The 26,397-nt window shown below is 33.8% G+C and overlaps 2 protein-coding genes across 2 annotated transcripts in view; one reads left to right on the forward strand and one right to left on the reverse strand.

Annotated features, from left to right (window-relative positions):
• Positions 1 to 2,248: 2,248 nt before the first annotated feature.
• On the reverse strand, positions 2,249 to 22,994 carry LOC127872508 (uncharacterized). The gene is made up of 8 exons (XM_052415833.1): positions 22,965 to 22,994; positions 17,720 to 17,915; positions 15,532 to 15,651; positions 14,850 to 15,078; positions 14,116 to 14,234; positions 10,451 to 11,245; positions 9,233 to 10,039; positions 2,249 to 8,698 (listed from the first exon to the last, which is right to left on the reverse strand). The coding sequence occupies exons 1-8, from the start codon at positions 22,992 to 22,994 to the stop codon at positions 8,514 to 8,516; spliced, it is 2,481 nt and encodes an 826-aa protein (XP_052271793.1). The 3' UTR covers positions 2,249 to 8,513.
• Positions 22,995 to 23,011: 17 nt separating this feature from the next.
• LOC127871089 (uncharacterized) overlaps positions 23,012 to 26,397 on the forward strand; it is a 12,169-nt gene continuing 8,783 nt past the window's right edge. The window contains exon 1 of the mRNA XM_052413752.1: positions 23,012 to 23,122. Coding sequence (XP_052269712.1) covers positions 23,071 to 23,122 — 52 coding nt within the window. The 5' untranslated portion in view covers positions 23,012 to 23,070. The remainder of the gene's footprint in view (positions 23,123 to 26,397) is intronic.

Here is a 26,397-nt window from a genome sequence, read left to right on the forward strand (position 1 = left end):
TGAATTCTAGTATATTAAATGTAACTGAACAAAAAAAGGTGATATAAGTGTAGTACGTCTCTACTTGTGATGACCCCAAAACATATAGAAATTACATATTTTCCTCGCTTCCAAAACGCACCACCGATGCCTTGCTTCAACAAATGTAAACAAAGTGCCTGATTGATCATTGATAATTATGTATGAAATATAGACAAAAGAATTTAGCATCGGATATTATTTGTATTTCCTTCACATGCTCAAAAAGTAAAATACAAGTACGTGTATCGATAACTATAGTGTGAATAAAGTCTGTACGTTGTATGGCCTTAATTTATCACACAGCAATAACATAACATGGTCAGTGTTACTAACTTTACTATAAAACGAGTATTAAAAGCAACATACTATAGTTTTCATTTATATATTGCAAAATTATATGTTTTCAGAAGAGTTTATATAGAGTTAACAATGGTCACAGTTACACCATCCAGTTACACCAGATAACGTGACATTTGATGCAATGAATGTAACATAAACATAAAGTTAAAGTATATTTAACCTAACGCAGATCAAGTTCCAAAACATATACACTATTGAAAACCAGAAAAACGCCGGCTAGATTTGGGCTTTATAATAGTTTATTACTGACATATTACATTTAAAAAATCAGGCTACGTTATGTTAATTTTCAGAGCAGTTGAGCCGTGTTCTGCAAAAACAGTTTGCATGTGGGAAATAGAAGTAGTAGTAGCAGTAGAAGTAGAAGTAGTAGTAGTAGTAGTAGTAGTAGTAGTAGTAGTAGTAGTAGTAGTAGTAGAAGTAGTAGTAGTAGTAGTAGTAGTAGTAGTAGTAGTAGCAGCAGCAGCAGCAGCAGCAGCAGCAGTAGTAGTAGCAGTAGTAAAAGTAGTAGTAGTAGTAGTAGTAGTAGTAGTAGTAGTAGTAGTAGTAGTAGTAGTAGAAGTAGTAGTAGTAGTAGTAGTAGTAGAAGTAGTAGTAGTAGTAGTAGTAGTAGTAGTAGTAGTAGTAGTAGTAGTAGTAGTAGTAGTAGTAGTAGTAGTAGTAGTAGTAGTAGTAGTAGTAGTAGTAGTAGTAGTAGTAGTAGAAGTAGTAGTAGTAGTAGTAGTAGTAGTAGTAGTAGTAGTAGTAGTAGTAGTAGCTATCCGATAGTTTCAAATTATATTTGCCTGTTGAAATCTTATACCTTAAACTATGCTGTATACAAATCACGCTTGAATGTGTGCTTCCGCAAACCACATAGTCTGGGAGAATAAGTCATGCGTGAAGTGTACATGAATATTACAGCAAGTGATGTTCGTGTCAAGATGACCAACTTTGTAGTGAGGGAGTACTATTGCGTTGATACACAATTACTAGACTTGTTCAAGTATACAACATGTTGTCTAGGCCATGAACATTGAAGCATGTAATCATGCCCGCGTTTGTAGCAGGGACCCATACACACTGTGCCGCAGTAAGAACAAATTGTGGTAACATATAAGATAACCAGCAGAAGCGGAGGATCGAGCATGGGATTTATTGAATAAACTTATTTTATTTTTTTTGAAGATATGACTATACTGAAGTGTTTTTAAGTTTCAGTTTTGTTCTTCTTAAAATGTAATACATTTCAAAAATAGAAAGTATACTTAACTGACCTTTCTTTTTGAGCGAGCGAACCTAAAAGCAGTGGTTTATTAATTGTTTATATGGTCACTTTATTGTATACATTTTGAATTTTCGTTGTTTGAAATTTTGAGAGTCAGACGATTAAAGGGAGCAAACTTCTTTTAATGTGGGGGAAGTTTTACACGATAATAGCTCCGTTTGTCGTATTGTGGAAAGGAGTGTTAATTTATTTTGACAAAATATATACCAAGTAAAAATAGATCCATGTTTTGACTCACTTTTCTCATGAATCAAACAATACATAAATATATTACTGCAGTTATTTTGTATTGATGTATTCTTCTATTTATTGTTATAATTGTCCTGTAATCAAATTGCTATTGCTACAAACATTCGATTCCACGGAAATTAAATCCTTACATTCGCCGAATAATTTAATGTGTGTTTGTTTTTCTAGAGCAATAATCAACATCTTGAAGTAAGTCTTCCAATTAGCGCACCAAGGGTTGGGGAACCTGGGTGAACTCTGATTACTCCCCTGCCCCCACCCCACCCACCCCTTTAATATCTCAAATAAATAACATACTATTTTTAGAAGAATTATTATCATTTCGAACGAAAATCTATAATTTATGGGCATTAAATCATAACGGTACTGCAAAATTATTCTGCCACTTTAGACACCCCACTACAATGTGACGCTTGATTGTTCCCACTATCATTTATTACAACATACGTATGGATTAAAGATTGACGTGCACAAGCATTCAGCTGTTTCAATTTCGAATGTTTGTTTTACCATATATATAAACAATACTGTATACAAAACCTAAATCACTCTCAAAATTGAATATGATTCAATATAACATCGACGATAGTGAAAATACAGGAATCACAGAATTTTCCAATATTTATTTTTCGTCTGATATTGAATGAAAAATAGTATCATAGTGAGCACATATCGGTTGCAATGCCTTTTTACAGTTTACGGTTAGTATAGTTATAACTCGATATTTCACATCTTTCCTTTTTGACCTCATTGTCATTAACATGATCTGGAAAAAAAACTTGGTAGAAAACCACCCTACCATGTTACATTACAAAAACCAACCTCTGGTTCAGGTGTTTGAGAGAAAGTGTTTGGAAAGTTTTAAATAAGTACAAAAGGATGTAACGCGAGCCGGCCGATTTCCTGAGGCCGCCACCGAGCGCTATGTGCGCGGCCTCAGAATGCCGATGTGCCCTACGAAGCCCTCGGAAGGAAAATTTCAAAATAACAATATAATTCAATGTTTTCATCAGGCTACCTGCCTTCTAGTAGAAAATTAAAAAGTGATTAAGTCGCCACAAATATTTACAGTGCGCCAAACCGGGGACCGTTGCCTTCAATGAAGCTTTAGCTATTCGTCACCCTAAGGACTAAGAGTACCGCACCCTTTTTTCAGATGTTGTCCTGCTCGCATCAAAAGTAGAAGTGACCAACTTGCCTATTTGCGAGCCTTTATATACTGGCGAACCGAGCGCCACCTAGCCGACGGAAAGACACGATCCGGAAACAACCAAAATTACCGCACTTACTTCGCTTTTAACGAAGCTAACCGAATGCCCTCCAAACTCAACGGAGATTACATACTATCCATTCCTACTCCACTGCCTCGGAAGGTAGCCGAATATATATGCAGTATTTTATTTACACACATTCCTAAAATATCAAATGCTCTAGAAATTCTTAATTAATGATTTCCGATACGAAAACAGAACTTGCTGTGTTATTTAAATTAACATTTCCACATTGTTCCCTTGAAAAAATGTATAACTAAGGGAGGTAATTATAATGTAACAATAAAGAAACGTGAATCATCTAATTCGAACCCAAAACCTTTTCGTCACAAAGGCAACACGATTCCCATATGGTGGGTTCATTTTTAGCCCAGATGAGGTTTCATGCAAAACCTCATCGCCCTGCGGGTTCAGTGAAGGTTTTTAAAGTTTTCACTATTTGCATACAAGGAAAGCAAGTAACCTTCAGGAGAGTTTTTTTTTGAAAACAGGAAAAATATTTGAACACGCTTGGAAACATACAGCGATACAACGTAAAATGTAAAAATAAACTTATGGACAATAGAGTTTAAGAGATTTGCTTAGATATTTCGGTCTATAAATCTAAGGGGAACAATTTATCCCCAGCAATAGGCCGATGTTTATCCCAATGGCATGATTTGAGCAGAACTAGTAGAGGTTCATCATACAATGTTACATGCCAAACAAACAAATCTTACGGTTTCCAATGAGATTGTTAGAAGTTTTTGTCTATATGCATACAGTCACGCCATACAATCTTTCATGCCACATATTACAGTCACTCCATACAATTTTTTATGTCACATATTACAGGAACACCAAACAATATTTCATGTCTAATAGTACAGGAACTCCATACAATGTTTCATATCACATATTACAGTCACGCCATACAATATTTCATGCCACAGATTACATTCACGCCATACAATCTTTCATGCCACATATTACAGTCACGCCATACAATATTTCATGTCACATATTACAGGAACACCAAACAATATTTCATGTCTCATAGTACAGGAACTCCATACAATGTTTCATATCGCATATTACAGTCACGCCATACAATGTTGCATGCCATATAGTACAGGAACGCCATAAACTGTTTCATGTCACATATTACAGGAATGCAATACAATGTTTCATGTCACATATTACAGGAATGCAATACAATGTTTCATGTCACATACAACAGGAACTCCAAACAAGGTTTCATGTCACATAGTACAGGAACGCCATACAATGTTTCATGTCACATATGACAGGAACACCATACTGTGTTTCATGTCACATATTACATTCACGCCATACAATGTTTCATGTCACATATAACAGGAATGCCATACAATGTTTCATGTCACATAATACCGGAATGCAATACGATGTTTCATGTCACATATAACATGAACGACATATAATGTTTCATGTCACATAATACAGGAATGCAATACAATGTTTCATGTCACATATAACAGGAACTCCAAACAAGGTTTCATGTCACATAGTACAGGAACGCCATACAAATTTTCATATCGCATATTACAGGAACGCCATACAGTGTTTTATGTCACATATAACAGTCACGCCATAATCCGTTTCTTGTCATATAGTACCCTCTGGGCCTTCTCGTTTTGGAAAAGATTCAAATTCATTTTGCTTTATAAGTATATGAACCGTTCTCTGTGAAAAGAGGGTTTAATGAGTTTGCGTAAAACGTCGTCCCAGATTAGCATGTGCAGTCCGGACAGGCTAATCAGGGACAACACTTCTCGCTTTTAGGATAATTTTCGTTTAAAGATAGTATTTTCTTCTAAAAAATTTTTTGGGGGAAAGTGTCGTCCCTTATAAGCCTGTGCGGTCTGCACATGCTTATATGACACGACACTTTACGCCCATGCACTTAAAACCTTTTTCACAGAGCACGGCTTATATATATACATCATGTTCATTAATCCCAATGGATAAAAAAGTGTTTCTACTTTATGGCTGAGATTCGATATACATTTGAAATATAAAAGGAAAAGACACGCAATGGTAAAGACATAAAAAACGATGGAAGACGTATTGACATACAAATAGATAATCTGAAGTTCGAATTTATATCTTACATTTAAACATATATGTTTTAAATAAATGCAGCAAAATTGACGAAACATATCACATATGTTTAAATCCATAACAGTGCAGTTTTCGTCTGAGTATGACAGTCTAAAATATGTGTAATTATTGGTAAATTTCTATGTAACTAAATAAAAAATGATATTAGTAGTTTCCTACATGTGTTCTAACATAAATAACAAACTAGTATTCCACTTTGTGCCCGATCTTTATTAACCTTGCTCAGAACATTTGTGCTTATAATATCCTGGAACGTTTGCAAATAAATCTGGTGTGTTGAAAAACAATATCCCAGCGGGTATGGCGGTTTTCTTTACATGGTAGCAGAAAAACATAGTGATGCTACGTTCTAAGTTACTCATTCTCCCGAGCATTCAATTGTACAATTGTATTTGCAATTTACTAACTTGAACCATGGCAATGGGCTATGGTAGCATAGATATTGTCTCTTAAGTGAACTCGACTACTTAAACATTATTAATTAAAAATATCAAAATAAAGCAACAGTAAATGGTCCCCGTTTATAATATTGATATATTGTCTGAAGTAAAATATTAAGAAATACATTTCAAGTATATTCGATATTAAACTTAATAAGATAAAGGGCAAAGCTATATCTTACAGTTCCTATACGACAAAATCGACTAACAATCGTGCACAGAAGCTTAAACTCGAATACATGGAACAAAATATCTCACAGATGAAAACGTTTCAAATGTTAATATTTTAAAAGCAGTATTAAAACATACATGCTTAACAATTAAAATGGTCCGTTATAAGGTCCAGAGATGAATGAGCTTACGATAGAAAAAAAACTAACGTTTTTGTTTCCTTGACACAAACAATGTAAGGACAAAAAGTATGACCAAATTTATTATTGAAAACGGAGTTGTATTGGATAATCGATTTTATATTTTAAAAACAAATGCCTTGTTCTATTAATGATGGAGATTTAAGTTCCAATCACATTAATATAGGCTACCACTGTTTAAAAAAAAAATATGGCAAAAATATACGCCCAAATTCTTCAGGCTTTACGGCTGAGTTTTAAAGGCTTTTTATGCACAATGAGGAACCCTTGTTTGCATAGCTCTCAAGCATGCTGTTTTAAGTAGAAATGTATGCGTAACTTAAAGACATTGTATAAATACATGCATTCCAAGAAGAGACCTACTAACAGAACATCCGACAAATAACATAAACAATACTGTTTATACAATTTATTCTGGATGAATGCAAACAGGTTGAAGCTGTATATAGACAACTTATTAGCAATTACCAAACTGGATTCATCAAGTGTATGTTCATAAGAAAGGCCACCAGACTCATTTACCATATACTTAATTACCCAGATGAAAACGAGGTTTGCTGCTTCTAATAGATATCGAAAAGGCCTTTGACTCTGTGTCATGGGAATTTCTTTATCAAACTGAATCATGGATTTATTTTGGTCTTGACATAACACAGTGGTTTACTGTATTGTATAAAGACGGTGTTTCGACGGTAACGCACTGCGGGTATTTTCTGATTGTGTTTGAAATACAAAGGAAATCACTCAGTGGCTACATGTTCATACTGTGCGCTTAAATCTTATCTATTAAAATAAGATCATATCCATAAATTAAGGACATCACAATCTATGAAATAGAATACACATTTTCACAATTTGCCGACGACACTTCTTTACCCTTGGATGTCTTTGCAGAATATCTCTTAAAGAAAATCATGATGTATTGTCAAACGTAATACACTACTCAGGCGTGTATAGTTAACATCGAAAAAAGTAGTTTGGATAGGAAAACATACGTTAAGCTTCAAAAGCATTAAAACAAGATTGAATGTAAGTTGGAACTAACAAACGTTTGACATGCTAGGCTCAAACTTTCACGTTGATCTTTAAAATGTATTGAAATAAATTACGTTGACAAAATAATTCAAATAAAACTTAAAATACAAATTTAACTCCGATAGAGAGAAGTAATGTATATATTTAATATGAGCCGAGTTAGGCCGTTTTGCATTGTTCAATAACTAGAAGATTCTAGGCCGAACAACAAGCATATCGACTTGTTTTGAACCCAGTAAAGGCTTGCGAGAAAGAAAAAAAAATCCATATTTAATGGACGCTTCGTACTTGCACGTGTCATTCTGTGTCTATGCAACTGAATGAAACTCAATTCTTTTTGAAAGGGTAGTTTCTAACAATATAAGCTTATCAAGTAAAAATAAAATTGATTTGAAAATTATAAAGTAGTTTCTGAGAAGTGGCTAATATCTCATGTATAGTTGTATTCGAAAAGCGGATATTATGTCAAATTATGAGTCGATAAATCAAAACGGAGGCACATGCCCCATCTAACCCACCACAATAATTTACATATTGCAAGTAAAAATCGCATAACAAACTGCAGATTCGCACGTTGTTGTTTTTTTCAGGTCAATGAATAAAAAGTACCCAAATACAAATACAACTACGACATTATAATTCAAATTAAAAATCACTACAGTATAATTTCTTTACGGATGCTTAAATATTCACCAGAAAAGTCCTAAGATCGACGAAATGAAATAAATAAATAAGTAAATCCTAGATTTGAGTATGTACCTTTTAATCGAAATAAAGATATATCTTATCATAAAATAAACTCTTCTAACTATCAATCGCACAACAACTGCTAAATACTTTCAAATAACCTGAATATACGAATTAAAACTTTCATAAAAATGTTCAAACAATCTCCAAAAAGCTAATTGTTTTTAAACAGCAGCCTAATGCAGGTGCGAATGAATATACCATTCAATTTGATATCAGCGTTCATGTCGACATTTGTAATAGTAAGTATTTTTACCATTCGATTGAAACATAATATCAAAAATAATTACAGCAGTTTGAATATTAAGGCAAATTTTTTAATGAGGTCATGAATAACACCAAACTTTCAATAGTAATAAAAAGTTGTATTCATATCAGCATTATTCATGATTAAGGACTGATGGTGATGATTACAATTACGACAAATGTTGTTAAGTTCGCGTTTCTTTTCCATTACATTTGGATCAAAACCATAATAGATTACGGCCCTAAAATTAGTCCATGGAAAGGTAATACGATATAATTTATGCCGACTTATAAGAATATAGCTCATTACATCTATTACTTTGGCTATTCAATTGTAAACATAAAAAAACAGTTGTTCACTAGTCTAGCTACAGCCAGCGTTCCATTTTTTATGCAGGGATTCCTGCAGCCAACGCGTGATGGTTGCGCATGGTTGAACGATGACTACTTCCAATTCGCCAGGGTCACACCGGTTGTCGCAACACGTAAAAATGGCATTGATAAAATGACTGCAAATCAACTTCACCAGATCCTTGTCAGCAACATCAACTGGAAAGATAATAGGTATTTAATATTAATGTATGCATTAACTGTTATAACGAAACGGATAAATGCAAATATGTGTTTTCTGTTTTAATATGAAGTTCAAGTTCGGCCATGCTGAAACAGATTTTGTTTTCGTTTCTTTTGTTGTAGTACTGCATGTTTAACTGAAATACTCATAGCTGTCATTACTTGTTTATCTTCTTTTACATAAACAAATAACAATAATAAATACGTTTCTGTTCATTATAGTTTACACATTATATATTTTTGATGAGTGGTATGACGTGTCAATAAGAACGTGGTATATTGAAGGTAGATTGTAGGTACTAGAATAATATTTTTGCTATTTGTCGATATTAATCGCCTACAGATACTTATGTGGTACCTGCATTTAAATAAATATTTTTCCGACAATGATACTGACAAGGATAGAACCAAAAGTACTGAAATGGCGCCGTGACAATATTAATTATCTATAATATGCATACACTATCTGCATCGAAAACGAACGAAGATAACGTAATGAGGGACACTTACTAGAACCAATTAAGGGGAAGGCTATGGATTTGATATTGTGCTGTAGGCGATGTAGCTTATCGAACACTTTCTCGACAGTCTGTCGAAGATTGTCTTCGGAATTTCTTGAAATTGGATATTCCCCACATTGAAACAAAGATGCCTTGACATGGTAGACATACATCAACTCTTTCCTGTTTTCGCCAACAGGAATACACGATGATGCTATCCTCCTTGTTTGGAAGACCTTTTCTTCAATTGACTCTCTTTCAATACCAAATCTACACCTTATCCCGTTCGGAATGAAACCTTTAAATTCATCAGTTTCATATTCCGGACATACGATCACATCTACTACTTCTTCTCGAATATCAGCATTTTTTATTACAAGCTTAGTTTTACTTCTTTCAAACAAGCATTGATCTTTGCCAACCTCCGTCGATTTTCTACCTGCATTTTCAGTTTCTTCTTCCACGCTTAGTTGAAAGGTGTCGAATCGCGTTTTCGCAGTTTCGTCTTTCACAAGTAGTTCAATGGGCTCATAAGCGTTGTTCACAGTTACTTTGGGGAGACGGGGCTGATTATCGTACGCATGGCCAGCCAGCAAGTCCACGCGAGCATTCTCGTTTGGAATAAACATATGCTGCGTTTGTGATGTTGGAAACATAACGTTGAAAAATCTTATTAGGGATTGGGCTTTCTGTTTGTCATGCTCGACGAAGTATATTTCGTATGGCCCTAGATAAGTGTTACGGGTTTCCCGACAGAATTCATAAATTGCACACGCATACAGGAATGCACATTCTTTCAAACTTACTCCACCGGCACCTATATTATGACAAAGAAACAAAATACTATCATCTTAGAGGAAATATTGTATAATTCCCAAACCTTAAAAGCATATCTTAAACTTGATGATTTCTTCAATTAAATTAAGCACTAGCTAAAATCTAAATACAAGTGATGAGCCAACATTATAATTTTCGCGTCAACATTATAATTTTCGAGTTAAAATTTGCGTCACTAATTAAAATTAAACTGTATCCTTTGCATCTTAGGTATAAATACAATCACGGACACCAATACATGTAGTGTGTTACATCAGTTTTTATGTTCATTTACCAAAGATTTTGATATCTATGCAACATAGCTCATTTGAACTCAAATACTTGTGCATGACATATTTTGTACGCGTGTGTATGTTTATCGTACTGTTTGTTTAACTGCAATTCATCTTACCTGAGTAAATAAGAGGTAAAACCAACCTCTTTAGATTGGATTTTTGGGCCACATGAAGACAGTCTTTTAAATTTGCCATAAAAGAATCCCTCTTTGTCTGGTCATTCAATACCCTGCGTGTTGGATGTATGATTAATGAATCCAACTGGCCGCCCTTTGTAGTCACGCAAAAAGATCCGTCTTGATGGTCAAAGTCGCTTAAATTTGAAACGTATTCAACACCTCCTGCTTCTTTGAGTATCTCAAATATTTTCCCCCTTCCTACTAATTCACCGTATTGTGAAATAATGACAGGATTCACAATACCGGCGTCTTTGTCATCGTATTTCACGATGTCACCAATACACACGAATAACTCACGATGAGCAGTTAACCGATACCTGGGTGATATAATTTCTGGAGACCAAAAGCTCTCATAACGAAGTTGTATTAATTCTTGCAACCTATTTAAATCATCCAAGTTCGAAGAAAATAATGTGCACAAAGGCTGGTCTCCATTATTCTCTGAAAATACTGGATGTGCAAATTCGAATTGTTCTCTTGTTTTCTGGTCTTCAAAAATTGACCGTACAGCTAATACCTTGCGTTTAGAGGTTACTTTTGCTCTCACACGACCATAAAACTGGGTAAGGATATCATTTAATATCTCATATTCCTCTTGGTTTATCAGGGATGCTGTGATGATCATTGTTGATGCATGGTAAGTCCAGTTGGGTCTTCCTTTGATTTGATCGGCCAGAAATTTAAAATATTTTGCATCGCGCTCTTTCACATTACCCATCGATATTGGAGTGCCTGAAGTATAAGTATGCTATGATGTTACTTGCTGTACCACACACAATGACTTTAGATCGACGCATACCAGGGTCGGAATGGCCCAATGAAACACATTTAAGTAATGATGGTATCACGATTGCATTTAAGACTTTCATTTTGGCTCAATAAATATTAGAAGTAAAAAGTATTACACAACTATTAACACGATGCCCCAAAGTCGAAATTCGAACATTTTAAAACCTGGTTTTATTATATGTTGTTTTCACACCATTTATATTACAGATCTCACAATGAATGTTGCGGATCTTACAAAAACGATTACATATCTTACAACGAATGCTGAAGATCTTACAAAACATGTTACAGATTTTGCAATTAATGTTACATATATTACAAATAATATTTAACAATCGTGCAATTAATATAACAAATTTATCAACAAATATTACAGATCTTCCAATTTTTGTTACAGATCTAAAAATGAATATACGGATCTTAAAATTATTGTAACATATCTTACAATGAATATTTGAGACAGTACAATTAATTAACAGATCCCACTATGAAAACTTAAACGGGTTAAAGTAATTAAAGGATAACATTTAATTGCGTTGTAAGTGCGCACACCATTTTCTCATCTATTTTTAGTCAGGACACATCGATTAACTTTCGTAAAAGTGATATGTAATCTAATAACGACCTTATTTATAGAAAACAACTTATATGCATTTATTTTTCATTTCAGCTGTTACCGATTATTATTATCAACAAAAAAGTATTCATAAAAACGAAACATCGATATTTAAATTACAAGAAATGGAAAAATTAATGAAACAAGATAGTCCCAACTAATAAAAGTCCCCTACCTACCCACCATTTTCAGCAATATTTGTAGTTTATTTGTTGTCGAAGGAACAAAATGAAATAACGTGCATAATATCAATATTGCCATCTGTCCATATTTCAAGGTTCATGGAAAAATATGAAGAACTTTTAAAGTTATCGCAGGATCCAGAATAGTGTGACAGCCTGACTGACAGAGTGGCTGACAGACACACAGAGCAGACACACAGAGCAATCACCAAATAGTCCCCGGTATGGGACTAACATAACAATATAAAGAAGTGAAACTCCTGCTGCTGGAGCAGTATTGAATTCTTATTATGTTCAATTAGTTGGTCCTTTATTTAAGGCAAGTGACCGATTGAAGGCCAATAAGTTAGCCAAAAGTCAATGGACCAAAACTAAGCTCGCTCACACTTCATCTGCAAGCCATGTCAGCTCAATATCTGAAAGCTTTGTGTATAAAAACGCCGGAAAAGGTTATAATACAGATAATTTCTAAGTTCAAGGCCCATTACTTCGCCAAAAATCAAATGGACCAGAACCATTTTCACACATCATATGAAGGTAATATAGGCAGGCTCAAATACCAAAAATCAGCTCAATATCTGAAAGCATTGATAAAAAACATACCGAAAACGGTTATCATACAAAAAGGTCCAAGGCCCATTACCTTACTAAAAGTCATTGGACCAGAAGGAGTTTCACACTTCATATGAAGGTCATATAGGTAGACTCACATAGCAAAAATGAGCTCAATATCTGAAAGAGTTGCGTAAAAAACATCCGGAAGACTGATAAAATAGAGAAAATTCCAAGGCCCATTACTTCGCCCGAAATCAATGGACCATAGCAAAATACACACTTCATCTGCAGCTCATTTTGGTAGACTCACATACCTAAAATGAGCACAATATCTGAAACGTTGCGTAAAAAGTCTCCGGAAAACGGGTATTATAGAAAACATTGCTAAGTCAAGGTCCATAACTTTGCCAAAAATCAATGGGCCGGAAAGAATTTCACACTTCATATGTAGGTCATGTAGGTAGACTTACATACCAAAACTCAGCTCAATATATGAAAACCTTGTGTTAAAAACCTCCAGTTATCATATTGAACAAGTCCAAGGCCCATAACTAGGCCACAAATCAACGGACCAGAACAAATTTTACACTTCATCAATAGGTCATGTAGACTCACACACCAAAAATCAACTCAATATCTTAATGCGTTGCGTAAGAAACCTCAGGAAAACAGAATTCCGGACAGACTGTGCGACTGCAATAAGCCACCATACATATAAAAAAGTGTTTGTATAAAGAAAAAAGTCATCATGTCATGTGTATTATATTGAAATATTTCATATAAAATTGTTGTTATTTTTTTTTCAATAATAAAATTTACCAAATAATTTATATAGGTAGCTTTCTAATAACAGTAATAAGAATATGCTGCATTTAAGTTTGTTACATAAACACAATAAGATACATAAACTGACCATGGAATTACTTGTAGAAAAAATGATTTATTTTCTTGGCCTAATACTACCGAAATCATCTGTAATACTTCTGTTACAAACACTTACTTCATGATAAATACATTACATTGGAGTACATAGTTTTTCCATTCATTTAGGAGATGGTTGTGTATAACTTAACACATAGGAGCATACCAAACTGTAGTAATAATGAACAAACTAATGAACCCACAGAAGGCTTAATTCTGAACGAAAAACACCATTATCTGTATCTGCAAAACCCTGCTTATCTATGTATAAGATTTTTTGTTGAATTTATTAAATAGTTCCCATATAAAATTATTTTCAACTTGCTTAAAATTGTTTCATGATTATTAATGTAATTCTTGTTAAAAGTTTTTAAACCAATATTAATACAACTATTAAACTACTTGGAAGTGAAGACATTAGGGGTAACAGGTGAAACGGTCATTTATGAACAACAATAGCCAAAGCCATAGTGGGTGTTTTCAAAATAAACATGTTACGAAACTAGGAAACAAGAAGGAAATGATTCTTCCAAACCTACCTGGGCTGTCAAATGGTGAATTATTCGACTGAAGGTCTGCGTCTTCCGTGGAGTAGATGTCGTCAATATCGCCATTCCTATACTTCCTTACTTGTTCGTTCAAGATTTTCTTGATGCACCTGCAGTTATTCATGAACTACATTAGTACTTGCAAACTCTAATTTAGCCATATCGTGTAAAAATGGTTTTATGTCATATGCATCTGATCAGGAACAACTATGTCTGTTGATGAGACCACGAAAACTTGCGTAGTGATTGCACAGCTATTCATGATCTTCAAATGATGCATTTGGCTTTAAACCCATTTTCGCATAATGCAGCGGCTTAGTAATTTCCAACATATGTAATGAGAAGTCAGGTTTGCCTTTCTAAAACCAGGATTTACTAAAATATTAGCAGCTTCACGATTAAGCACCCTAATAGCTTGAATCGTGTTACTTTAATTTTCATATTCAAATGCCGCCAAATAATAAGCCTCACTCTGGAAAAACTGGGCTTAATGCACGTGATTTAAATGTCCTCCGTGATAAGCCTAAGCAGGCTGGACAGGCTAACAAGAGAGGACACTTTTTGAATTTACTGTTGTATGGGTTAGAAAGTACTTCTTTTAATAAAAAAGTTCCATAAAATCGGAATGTGTCGTCCCTGTGCAGTTTGCAAAGAATATTTGGGGTAACACTTAACGCACATACATTATGTCCAGTTTTTCCTGGCAAAAATAATAAGCCACGTACAGCTGTTGTTTATTGATTTGTTTCAGCAGCCCTTGGTCTTTATTAGTGCGAAGTAGACATGGTGCGAATATGATTGCAATCCCGTTGGCAGACATCTTGTTACTTTGCTCATGTTGAATGACGCGGGCAAGGTGGAATATGAGGCGCTCAAGTACATCGCGGTTGACTTTGGGCAACTTCTGGGTCAGCGTCAACAACACCTGAATTGCCTCACGCTCGTCCTTTATTTCTAAAAGGTTTTAAGCAGAAAGTTCGGCTGGCATAATACAAGTATTCCCAGAAGTATGCATATGTGATATAATATTCAAAGCAACACTCAATTTTATTAATTTGAAAGGGATGAAAGTAGCAGGAAACCGTGGATTCTTGTCTAGAATGATGTACGTTTAATACACATCATTCTTAAAGAAGAAATCGACAAATTAATATCTTTATTCAGGGATTACATTATATTGATGTAGTGTTAAAAGTGACATTAAAATTGTCAATATTTTAATATTTGAAAAAATATGCTATCAATGAGCCATTCTTGTAAAACTCCAGTAGTCTGTTCAATAAAATATTTAGTATTTTAATCTAACTGGTCCAAAATATAAATATGAAATTAGAAAGAAACATTTAGTACAATTAATTAGACAAAAAGAAACAACAAAGTCCTGTAACAATACCAAGCATAACATACCGGAAGCCTGTATAAACTCATCATAAAGGTCAAATGTCAGTAGTGGTTCGGGTAGTTCAAGGAAGAACGTTTTTAGAGTGCTAGTCAACACATGCACAGGGAATTCATCCACATTGATATCTGAAAATATACAATATAATACCTGAGACTTATTGTGCGTGTTTGTCCACAACTATTATGCTAAAATAAATAATAAGATTGAGCTAAGTCAAATAAAACTTTATTTTTCTGTTTACAAAAGCGTGATTTGTTATGTTGAAATAAAAATTAAAGATTACATGTTTTACGAAGTTTGCAGTTTCCGACATGGACACAGGTGTTCCTGTAAGAGCTTCTCAGACAATTATACATAAAATGTTCATGTTTAGTTCAGATTTAATTACATGTAAAATCCTGATAATTCCATATCCATTACATCTGATGCTTTACAGACGACAAGACAGGACTTTCCCGATGAACCAATAGCTAACAAAGTACGCTGTGCTCTGGTAAGGGCTAAAGGAACGGTTAAATTTTATTTATCAGCAGATATAATAGTTAACTTAATATCTATTGTTTCAGTAAAAGTTAGATTCCCAATATTAAGTTCACATCGAATATGTTAAGAACATTCTCCATATGTAAACTAATTTATATCAATCGCATTTCCTTGACATGCTATTTAATTGAAATATGTATTATGTTTAAATTGCTATGTACTGATTGTATTCGCCAATAAAATTGTCTGTCTGTCTGCTAAAGGCACTCACATAAGAATTATAAGATTTACTATAGCAATAGAGAAAAACTGCCACCCAAGCCGATCAGCTTTTTTTTCAACAAAACAAAACCATTTTTAAACTCAGCCGATATCTTATTAGACAAATAATCTGAGCAAATTTCAATATCCTAGAGTGTTTACATGTACAAGGTTTCACTAAAACCATATCAGGAAACTGACCGCCTCATATCAGACATGTTTTTAATAGACCAGACCCATTTTTGGATACAGCTGGGATATGATTGGAATAAATGTTTCAATCAAATTTCAATAGGATTTGGCATACACAAATATTTCCAGAATGGACACGAGCTTATTCTTCACTTTATGGGACAAATATTCTAACCAAGTTTCATGAAGACTGGACAATAAATTACTCAAACTCAAGTTTCATAAAGAAAAAGGTTCTGTCAATGTTTCATAAAGATTAGGCAACAAATGTGTTCACAAACTGTTTTCTTGATTTATACCTAGTTTTGACCTCATGCGATTCAGTTTTTAACTCAACAACCAAATAATTGGGACTAATGTAATGACAAAGTTTAACGCAGATTGGGTATAAATGTGGCCTCTAGAACTATAAGGCAAATGTTGATGGCACACTAAAGATGACAAACACAGACAACACTCGGTTGCAAAAGTTTAAACTTGAGTGTTTGCACGCTTTTGTCTTTAATATGACCTTTTGACCTAGTTATTTACCCACTAGACCCATTTTTTACTCTACCAAGGTTTCATATGACAAACGTTCTTGCCAAGTTTCATAAAGATTAGGCAATACATGTGGTCATAAGAGTGTTCATAATTTTATTTTTGACACTATACAACGGAGGAAAGTAACTAATGACAGAAAAAAAGTGATGAAAAGAGTTCAAGATGAGCATATTGTGCTCAAATTAGCGACAAGAATCGAAATCAGTCACAGACACTGACACCCCAACAACAACTATTTAAACACATACAAATCACCTATACATTCTACAGCCAACAAAGCAGCCAGCATTATCATGTACACATTCAGCTGTGAAAGTTTAAGCTAAATACGCCAAGATGATGGAGGATTCGAAAACACAAAATGTTGGGACAATGTTTTTCCAAAGAGGATACACAGACAAAGTGCCATAATTCTGCAAGAACGCGTGGCAACAAAATTCATTTGTTAAAGATCATCAACACATTAAAGTCACTAAACTAAGGATGTTTGAGTCATATTCAGACAGACAAAATGCAATAGTTCTGCTGAATATAGTCATAGCAACCAGAACATAAAACCTTGTTGCAGCTTCTTTTCTATTATTTATGATTTACTCAACCTCAAGGTCATTCAGCTGCAAAGTTATGGACGAACACCATGCTTAATGTCGCCCACTTTGTTTTAGCATAAAAATCACCAACTGGAATAACGTTGTATCAAACAAACTTGTCCACCTGTTGCCCCAGAGTCTAGAGCCATTTTTAGAGTCTTGATCTGGGCCGCCGCCCCAGACTTCCTGTAGATACCCTCCGTGTGCATGCCATGCGTCTCTATGAGCCGGATGATGAGGTCCAGAAAAGCAGGGATCTTTTCCTCCGCTGTGACCAGGCTTTGCAATGGCACGCAAAACACCTTTGTACCTACGATACGCTGAAATTAAGATTGGGAAAGTAAAAACGAGACTATTACCAAGCATTAAAAGTTCCCTACCGGTGAAATTCAACCATTTTCAGCAATATTTTTAGTTTATTTGGTGCCATAGCAGCCAAAATTCTTGACGTAGGAACAAAATGAAATGACGTGCATAATCTCCATATTGTCATATGCCCATGTTTCAAGTTTCATGAAACAAATATGAACAACTTTTAAAGTTATCGCAGGATCCAGAAAACTGTGACAGACTGACAGACTCACAGACACACCGAACGCAAACCATAAGTCCCCTCCGGTTGTACCGGTTGGGGACTAATAAGCACAACATTCACCTTCAGCCATTGAGAAATGTTTTTCCTCTGCAAGAAAGCTCACTCAGGTATGAACAATAATCGAAAGGTTAAATGTCGAATTTATATTCAAATCATTTTCTCCTATTAAATATATTTTTGAGACGGTGGCCTGGCTAGGGATATATACGATTATGCAATAAGCAAGGGTCATTGCGGATTTGTATTCACTATCTTTGTTCCCCAAACACCGCATCTACGAATTGTGTTTATTTGTTTTGTTTAGATTCGCGGTTTCATCAGTATTACATATTAGTCATATCAAGGCGATCAGTTTACCGAATAACATTTTTTCTGCAAACTTGTTTGCTTTTACCTAGTGCATATATGCAAGTATAAGATAACTAACAAATTTAAATCAGGGGAATGGGGAGAAATGGCATTTAAAGGGTTTCATTACTAATCCTCACACAAATTAAGTGACTGGACCCGTGATCGATGTCCTTGGCCCTCGGTTCGTAGTCCGGATTTACAAGGAATACTTAATTGTACTGAATTGTGTATTTTTCTTAGCTGAACATTTTGCGGACGTTATTCAGCGACTCCATTGGAAAATAACATTTCTTAAGGATACTAGGATTTTGATGTATGAATCAATGAACAAAATGGCCACAGGCCCGCGGTCGCTTAACTGAGACCCGATGGAGAAGAACTGCTCTGTTCAATTTCTTTTGTGATGTTTAGATAATCATTTTAGATCTTGACTGAGATATCATAAGAACAAATGTTTAAAGCAAGTACTATAAAGAGTTGGATAAACATGTATGAATAATGTTAAACAAACAGTGCAACTGCAAGAAAGCCAAAGACCATGCGGCACCTAAGGATTAAAATAGAGTTTTTTACTCCACATGGTTACTTAATACATGAGGCCGAAATATCATTGAGAGCAATGTTTAGACCAAGCTTCATGAAGATTATGCAATAAATGGGTCATCCCGAATGTTCACAAGCTTTTTATTCAAATTAACCCAGTGAGCTGTGACGTCACGTAATCCATTTTCAAACTTGGCGGAAATATAATTTGGACAAATATTGGCACTTAGTTTCACGAACGTTGGAAAATATATTTGGCCCCAATAGTGTTCACAAGCGTTTTCCTCAATTTGATAGACATTTATACTGACACAGTTTTTGACCCCACTTTACCGAGATTCAAATTCAGCTGAACTATCATTGATGTAGTTTTCTCACTTAGTTCAATTAACATTGGGCAATAAATGTGGACTCTGGCATTTATTAGCTGTTTCTTCAATTTGATTTACAGACATTGACCGCGTATGTACTGGAATAGTATACAATTGAACATTAATACCTTGTGTTACTTTATAACTGCACAGAATATATTCATAAAGGCCCAGAATAACGTACGTACTAGAATATTAAGAAATGTAACATTAATATCTGTTACGATTGAATCCATGTTATTTGACTATGTGAAGAAAAGTTGTTCAGTTTGAGTTCATGAAGAGCATGTTCCTCGATTTTTCGGTAAACGCTGCTGGGCGGTTACACGTATAAATCGACAGACTATTTGAAATACACGGACAATTACAGCTTTGAGACTAGAGCACTAGCTGGGACGTAAGTGTCCATAACAATCGGCATTTGGGTAAGTTATTTTATTTTCAAATACATTTTTGATACTTGTTTTTGCTAGGTGAAATAAATTGTTGTTTTATTTAAATATTGCAATTTATTCTTATAGGAATAAAGTAAATCTTTGTTTGCATTTTTACAAGTAAACGCTGAAGTTTATTTTAAATATAACAGTTTGTTCTTATAGGAATAAAGTAAATTGTTGTTTGTATTTTTACAAGTAAACGCCGAAGTTGTGTTTCAATTTTTAATTTTTTTCAAAAAGGGAAACTTGCCATACATGTGTAGTTTTTTGCTTGTGTACATAATCTTAGGTACGCGAGGCATGTATAATAATGACTTTGTTTATGTCTTTATGTCATTTATCATGTGTAGACGCTTGATGCATCAATTGATTTAAAGTAACAATCACGCTCAAAAATATCAAATATTTCGTTAAATAAAGCTAACCCATAAAAAAATCAATGTTCCTTTTAGCAAAATGCAAAATTTCAACGTTAGATGTTGTCTGGTAGAATTGATTTAACGAGATACAAAATGCTCGTTTTTATTTTTTTGTGGCCACAAATAATTCCATTTATATCTCCCGTGAAATATCCGAACATTTACGGGCGAACACGAGATTGGATACGGTAAGCGTCGAAAGCATGACGTAGCTCTCATGAATAATCATTTTATGAAATCGAAATGAATTCTGGGTAACTGGAACTTAGCGAATGCGAAAATGGCTTGTATAAATTATGCAAATGAACGCAACCCGAATGAATCCGATCCTGACTCGAAAGCGAAAGTAGATTACATCGTGGAACGATATTTAGATATTAAGATGCTTAAAACTTGCCGAATGCTTGTAATATAACGTTTTTACATCAATGTTACTTGTTTTTAGGGTCTTCCTATTGTAATTAACCATCGTATGGTACTACTTGTTGTCGAATGTTTTTATATAGCATAATACAGAAGACGTATGTATTGGTGAGCGTGATAGTGACTTAAGGTTCATGTAGAGGCTTCATTTTGAAAAATGTGGGACCCCTAGCATTGAACTCAAATTTGACTAAAGGAAGAGTGCCACATTGAAAATGTATACATATATGCTTTAAAGGATGTTTTTCCTTCAAACTGCTACCAATTTTGTACATCAACGTATCATAACATCCACAAAATCAATCAAAATACAAAGCGATTTTAACACTAAAATAAACATTATTTTCAAAAATCTGAATCATGTTTATTCCACGTATTTCGGCGGAAAATTATATAACTAGTGAATAATATCGACATTGACGAGGGCAAGTTACGCTTAAATAATAAAAAAAGTTTACATATCTAGAAATATCAAAACTCGAACACATGTCATTTCATCACCATGGGGGAGGCCATTTTTAAATCAATAAAATAGAAAGAAACATGCTAAAAACTCACTCATCGCCTAATTGACATTCCAAACGGTTGACGATGACAAATGCATTGGATTGTAATCTTTCCGTTGATGTTTGCAAACTGCACGATCAGACCTCATAAACACTCAAAAGAATAACTATGTAAGAAGCATTTCACCAATGTTTACAATCGTTGTCGAATCACACGACATATATTATTGCGCATAAAATAGTACGCTTACAGACTGATAGAAAGATCGATACGTAACTCTGTTCAATACATCACGGTATACTATTCTATAGATAATATATAATAATACATCGCTTTAACAATCTAAAAGTAGAAATAATTCTTTTAAACGGAGTTTTTAATAACGAAAGTGAAAACAACGGAAGTTGGATGGATAGTCTGTGAGATGCACTTCGGCTCCAGAAAAACAATACAAATAAACTAAAAAAGACGTGTGGGGGACAATTTTCAGCTGGATAATATTTGTAATAAGGTAAGTGATGATATCTCTACGTGGTCATTTCTATTATTTAGTGCGATCTCTTGCTGATTAATGTTAAAAGTTGTTTTACTAGTTGCCACCCAACTGTCAAAATAAGTATTGTGTTTTCTCAGGTATGTGTATACACATACCCGTTTTTCTCACCACTGCACGTGGTTTCGACCGATTTGTTTTGCACGTTTTTCTACGGATCACAGCGATGGCCACGCTTTCAAAATGGGTAGAAGGAATAGACATATAAAATCAATCGTTTGCCAATTTCTTTTTATTCCTTTACAATTTTAAATGTCGTCTGCAATATTTTTCAATTTGAGATGGTTTAAAATTTGCAATTTGGTTGAGAGGTAAATAACACAATTGTTAAGCCTTTGAAATAGAAGTGTGACTCTTATTATCCACCATACCTGGATTTTTAAAAAGTAGTTACGTTTTAGTTATTTTTAGAACTTTGTTTAGGATATTTATCCAAAAAAGGCAGTTGAATAAAAACTCATTTGTTGTTTTATGACAATAATTTTCTGTGAAATGTTGCTAACTTGACCTTGTATATGTATATAGCTTTGTATTTATTCCACTTAAGGTAGTGCATATCCTTCCTAACTTTAGATTGAGATTTTGTAAATTAGTGTAAAAATATATTGGTTTTAAACCAAAATATGAATAAAGCACACAAATATTGACTGTCAAAAATGTGTTTATGTTATTCTATCCGTCTTTAGCTTTAAAATGATATATAGTTTGACCATATTGTACCACATTCAATGAAGAAAAACCAAAGCGAAGTTTTAATGAATTTTATCCCCCCCCCCCCCCCCATGAACCTTAAACAAATCATTAGAGTTTGATTTAATTCAATATTACACATTAACGGTGGAGTATGAGTATCATATTTTACATTTAGATGTTAGTTGCTGAATTGAGTATTATGTGTACAATTTTTTGGCACATCGTGCATTAAATATATGCATTCAAGCGAGTAGCAATATTTTATAAGAAACTTGTGCATTTATGGAAGTAAACAAGTTTGTGATACATTGTATGACATTGTACTATATATATTTATATGGTATGACTGTAAGACAGTCGTTAATGGCAAAGTATTTACTAATGTCATTTATTTTAGCCGTTTCAATGTGGGTAGTCGTTTAGCATGGTAGACGACGACAGGTCGTAAACGCACCGTTAGCGTTACGCCAGTGCTACTTGAGCATCCGCAAGTCTACAGGGCGTCATGCTCGTTGACATTACCGACAAAAACAGTTTTCAAGTGTTTGACACAAGATTGTATTAGTACTTTTGTGATACGTGGATGTATCCGGCAGACATGAGTGTGTACTTGAACGCAGTGAAACTAACAAATTGTAAGTAGTTTTTTACGTCCTGTCAAATTATCTCAAAATCACAAGGTCCTATAATAATATAACTTTAAGAACGAAATAATTTAAATATATAGTTATTATGGATAGAATTATAAAAATTTGTAAATATATATATTGTATAATATGACATTAGTATTTTGATTCCAAATTGACATCAGTGGAAAAAACACACGAAAATCAATATTCCGTACTTGTGAATCATCATAAGATGAAAATGTTTAAGTATTGTGTTTATATTTAATCGGATGAAGTTCTTTATATTCGTGTAAATTATTTTATCCACTTAAATGTAATAAACATTTACACGAAAAAGTCTGCCATATAATCAGATAAGAATCAAATTCTAACTTCCACATCTAACTTCTACACACATTTTTCATTTCACTTTTTTTATGAATGTGTTGTGTTTTTTTTCATAAATATAATAAAAAGTTTATGTTCTTATTTAACTTCTGTGTTTTGTTACACACCAAAACACAATTTCAGTATCAATTTCAGTCTATATTTTTTAACTTAAAATGAAAGTAGTTTAATTACCCCATTTAGTGCAAACCTTTCTCATACTGCATAGTTTTAATAGTTTCGATCGACTCCGAAACCTCGTTAAATGTGTCCATGACCTCTGCAAATGATTCCATGTTTCGAGGGGGAAACATGGAACACAAACATGTTCGAACGCATGGTTTGTTTTAAATGTTAATAGAACAAAGTTTGTTTGTTCACAATTCAATTTCATGTCACATTCGAATCTAGTCCGCAATATTCACTTTTACTGATGTAATCGCAACTCAACGTTGAAATTGTATCTGCACACAAACTTACATCACCAATTTCTTGACGTATACTTACATAATACTCAGTCATAACGAAATAACAATGTTTGGACTTTTGAAGCTCAACAGTGTCTTCGGGGGTCATCTTACGCTTTAATCATGATATAAACATTGTTTAACTTACACCAATATTTTATAAAATTGACAAAGCAGGTAACACATAATAGTAGACACTCGCATTCACCTTGGACAAGACATGTGTAAGACGTTTCTTTTTAAAATACAGCATTCGTTTAAATGTGTTATGTGCAACTTCAATTGAGTCAATATATTCGTTTTCTAATATTTGTGATCAAAAATATTGGATCGGTTTTATCATGCTATCGAACAATTTAAATAATTCTTTAATTGGAAAATCCAAAAATGATTTTTTTAAATGGTATATATCAAAAGTTGAATGCAATGGATGTTACAGATCTAACACTGCATATTATAGATCTTACGATGCATATAACAGATAATACAATGAATGTTACAGATCTTATATTAAGTATTATAGATCTCACAATGCATGTTACAGATCTTACAATGAATATTGCAGATTTTACAATCAATAATGCAGATCTCACAATGCATTTACAGATCTTCCAATGCATATTGCAGATCTTAAAATGCATATGCCAGATTTTACAATAAATGTTACAGATCTTACAATGAATGTTACAGATCTTACAATGAATGTTACATATCTTACAATGAATGTTACATATCTTACAATGAATGTTACATATATTACAATGAATGTTACAGATCTTACAATGCTTGGTAGAGATCTTACAATGATATATACAAAACTTACAATCAATATTTCACTGAGTGATATATAGATCTCACTATGAAAACTGAAACGGGGTACACTTTTTGAAAGATAACATCTGGGGTTGTTCATAAGGACGCACATCATTTTGTTATCTATTTTTTGATCTGTATAACAATATCGATAAACTTGTGTAAACAGTAATATGTAATCGTATAACGACCTCATTGATAAAGAACGACTGATGTGCGTGTATTTTTCATTTCAGATATTACCGAGTAACATATACAATATGAATAACATTTTTTTTATCAAAACAAGAAACATCGCATATTAAATAACAAGAAAGGAAATTAAACAAATATATAAGTACTACATTTACCTTCAGCCATTGTACAATGCTCACTCTTGAATGAACTACACGCGGAAGTTTAAATGCCGTATTTAAATTAACATCTTATTCTCTCCAATATAAAGAAGTGAAACTCCAGCTGTTGGAGCAGTATTAAATTCTCATTATAAACAATTAGCTGGTCCTTTATTTAAGGCAAGTGACCGATTGCCCAAACAGTACAAAACAGCACAATAAAGCACAATACAAACCAACATAAACACAAAATATGAATAAAGCTGGAGTCACCGCCTTGGAACGGTCAATGCAAAGCATTGGGGGTTTAAACCAGTTATAGAGCGCCCAACCTCACACTTGGCCAAGCAATATTCATAATACATTTAAGTGTAAATAAAATTTAACGTAATAGCATTGTAACTCAAATTAAACAATAATAAAAGGGAATTAAAACGCATCCAATTTAATTACAATTTAATTGCTCAATGGTATTGAAGATACCAGAGCAACAGAGTTACAACTTTTTGACGAACGATCAAATGAAACTAAAAACAAGTGTCAACTTTATTCCTTCTTTATAGAAAAAGATTTAAGAATATAGTGTCATTAAGTTAATATTTCAGATAATCATCGCGCAAATACAGGAAGAAGCAGCAATAATGGGTGTAAAAAATCCATATCACATTGCTTGGTTGTTTATGTGACTGCTAAAAAATAAAATAATAATAATTAAATCAACAAGAAACGCCTATCAGAGAGAAAATATAAATAAAATTGAACGTTATAAGCACAATGACCTTTGCATGTAGATTACAACTGGAAAGTCGGTCGTATGACGTCAAAAAATCCATGTACCCAGGAACGGAGAAAGAGTTATGACGTAATTGACAAGCGAAAACACAATGACGTGAACAAAATCCAGGGGCAGTAATATAAAGTAATTATAAAATTATTAATGGGGGGGGGGGGGGGGGCTACTGCAAAATTGAACTATAATAAAATAAGTTTAGTCGATTAAATAATAAGAATCAAATGTATAAAAACGGTTATTCCATTAAAACGACATATATTTTTCGGAGAGAGTGATATGCTAGTCAATATTGATTTGTAAGTGCAATCCATTGCCGAAAGTTCCTTTCTACGCATTGCTTTTTTAGTTTTGCGTATTTAACATCATTACATTTTAGTTATATCAGGGCGATCAGTTTATCAAGTAATTTGTGTACTAAGTGCATGTATTCCAGTGAGGGAAATCTTCCAATTTTCAATCAGAAGAAGGGGGAGAAAGGCCATACACAGGATTTCATTACCAATTCCC

The sequence above is a fragment of the Dreissena polymorpha genome, chromosome 3 (genome assembly GCF_020536995.1).
Source record: "Dreissena polymorpha isolate Duluth1 chromosome 3, UMN_Dpol_1.0, whole genome shotgun sequence".
NCBI classification, from domain to species: domain Eukaryota; kingdom Metazoa; phylum Mollusca; class Bivalvia; order Myida; family Dreissenidae; genus Dreissena; species Dreissena polymorpha.

Bases quoted from the DNA above. Each gene is read 5' to 3' on its own strand.
- LOC127872508 (XM_052415833.1), bottom strand. From the start codon at position 22,994: ATGACGCCCTGTAGACTTGCGGATGCTCAA. The intron at 17,916-22,964 runs GTAGCACTGGCG...TCTTAATTTCAG, and splicing joins GTAGACTTGCGGATGCTCAA to CGTATCGTAGGTACAAAGGT. The intron at 8,699-9,232 runs GTAAGTGTCCCT...TTATCTTTCCAG, and splicing joins CTTCCCCTTAATTGGTTCTA to TTGATGTTGCTGACAAGGAT.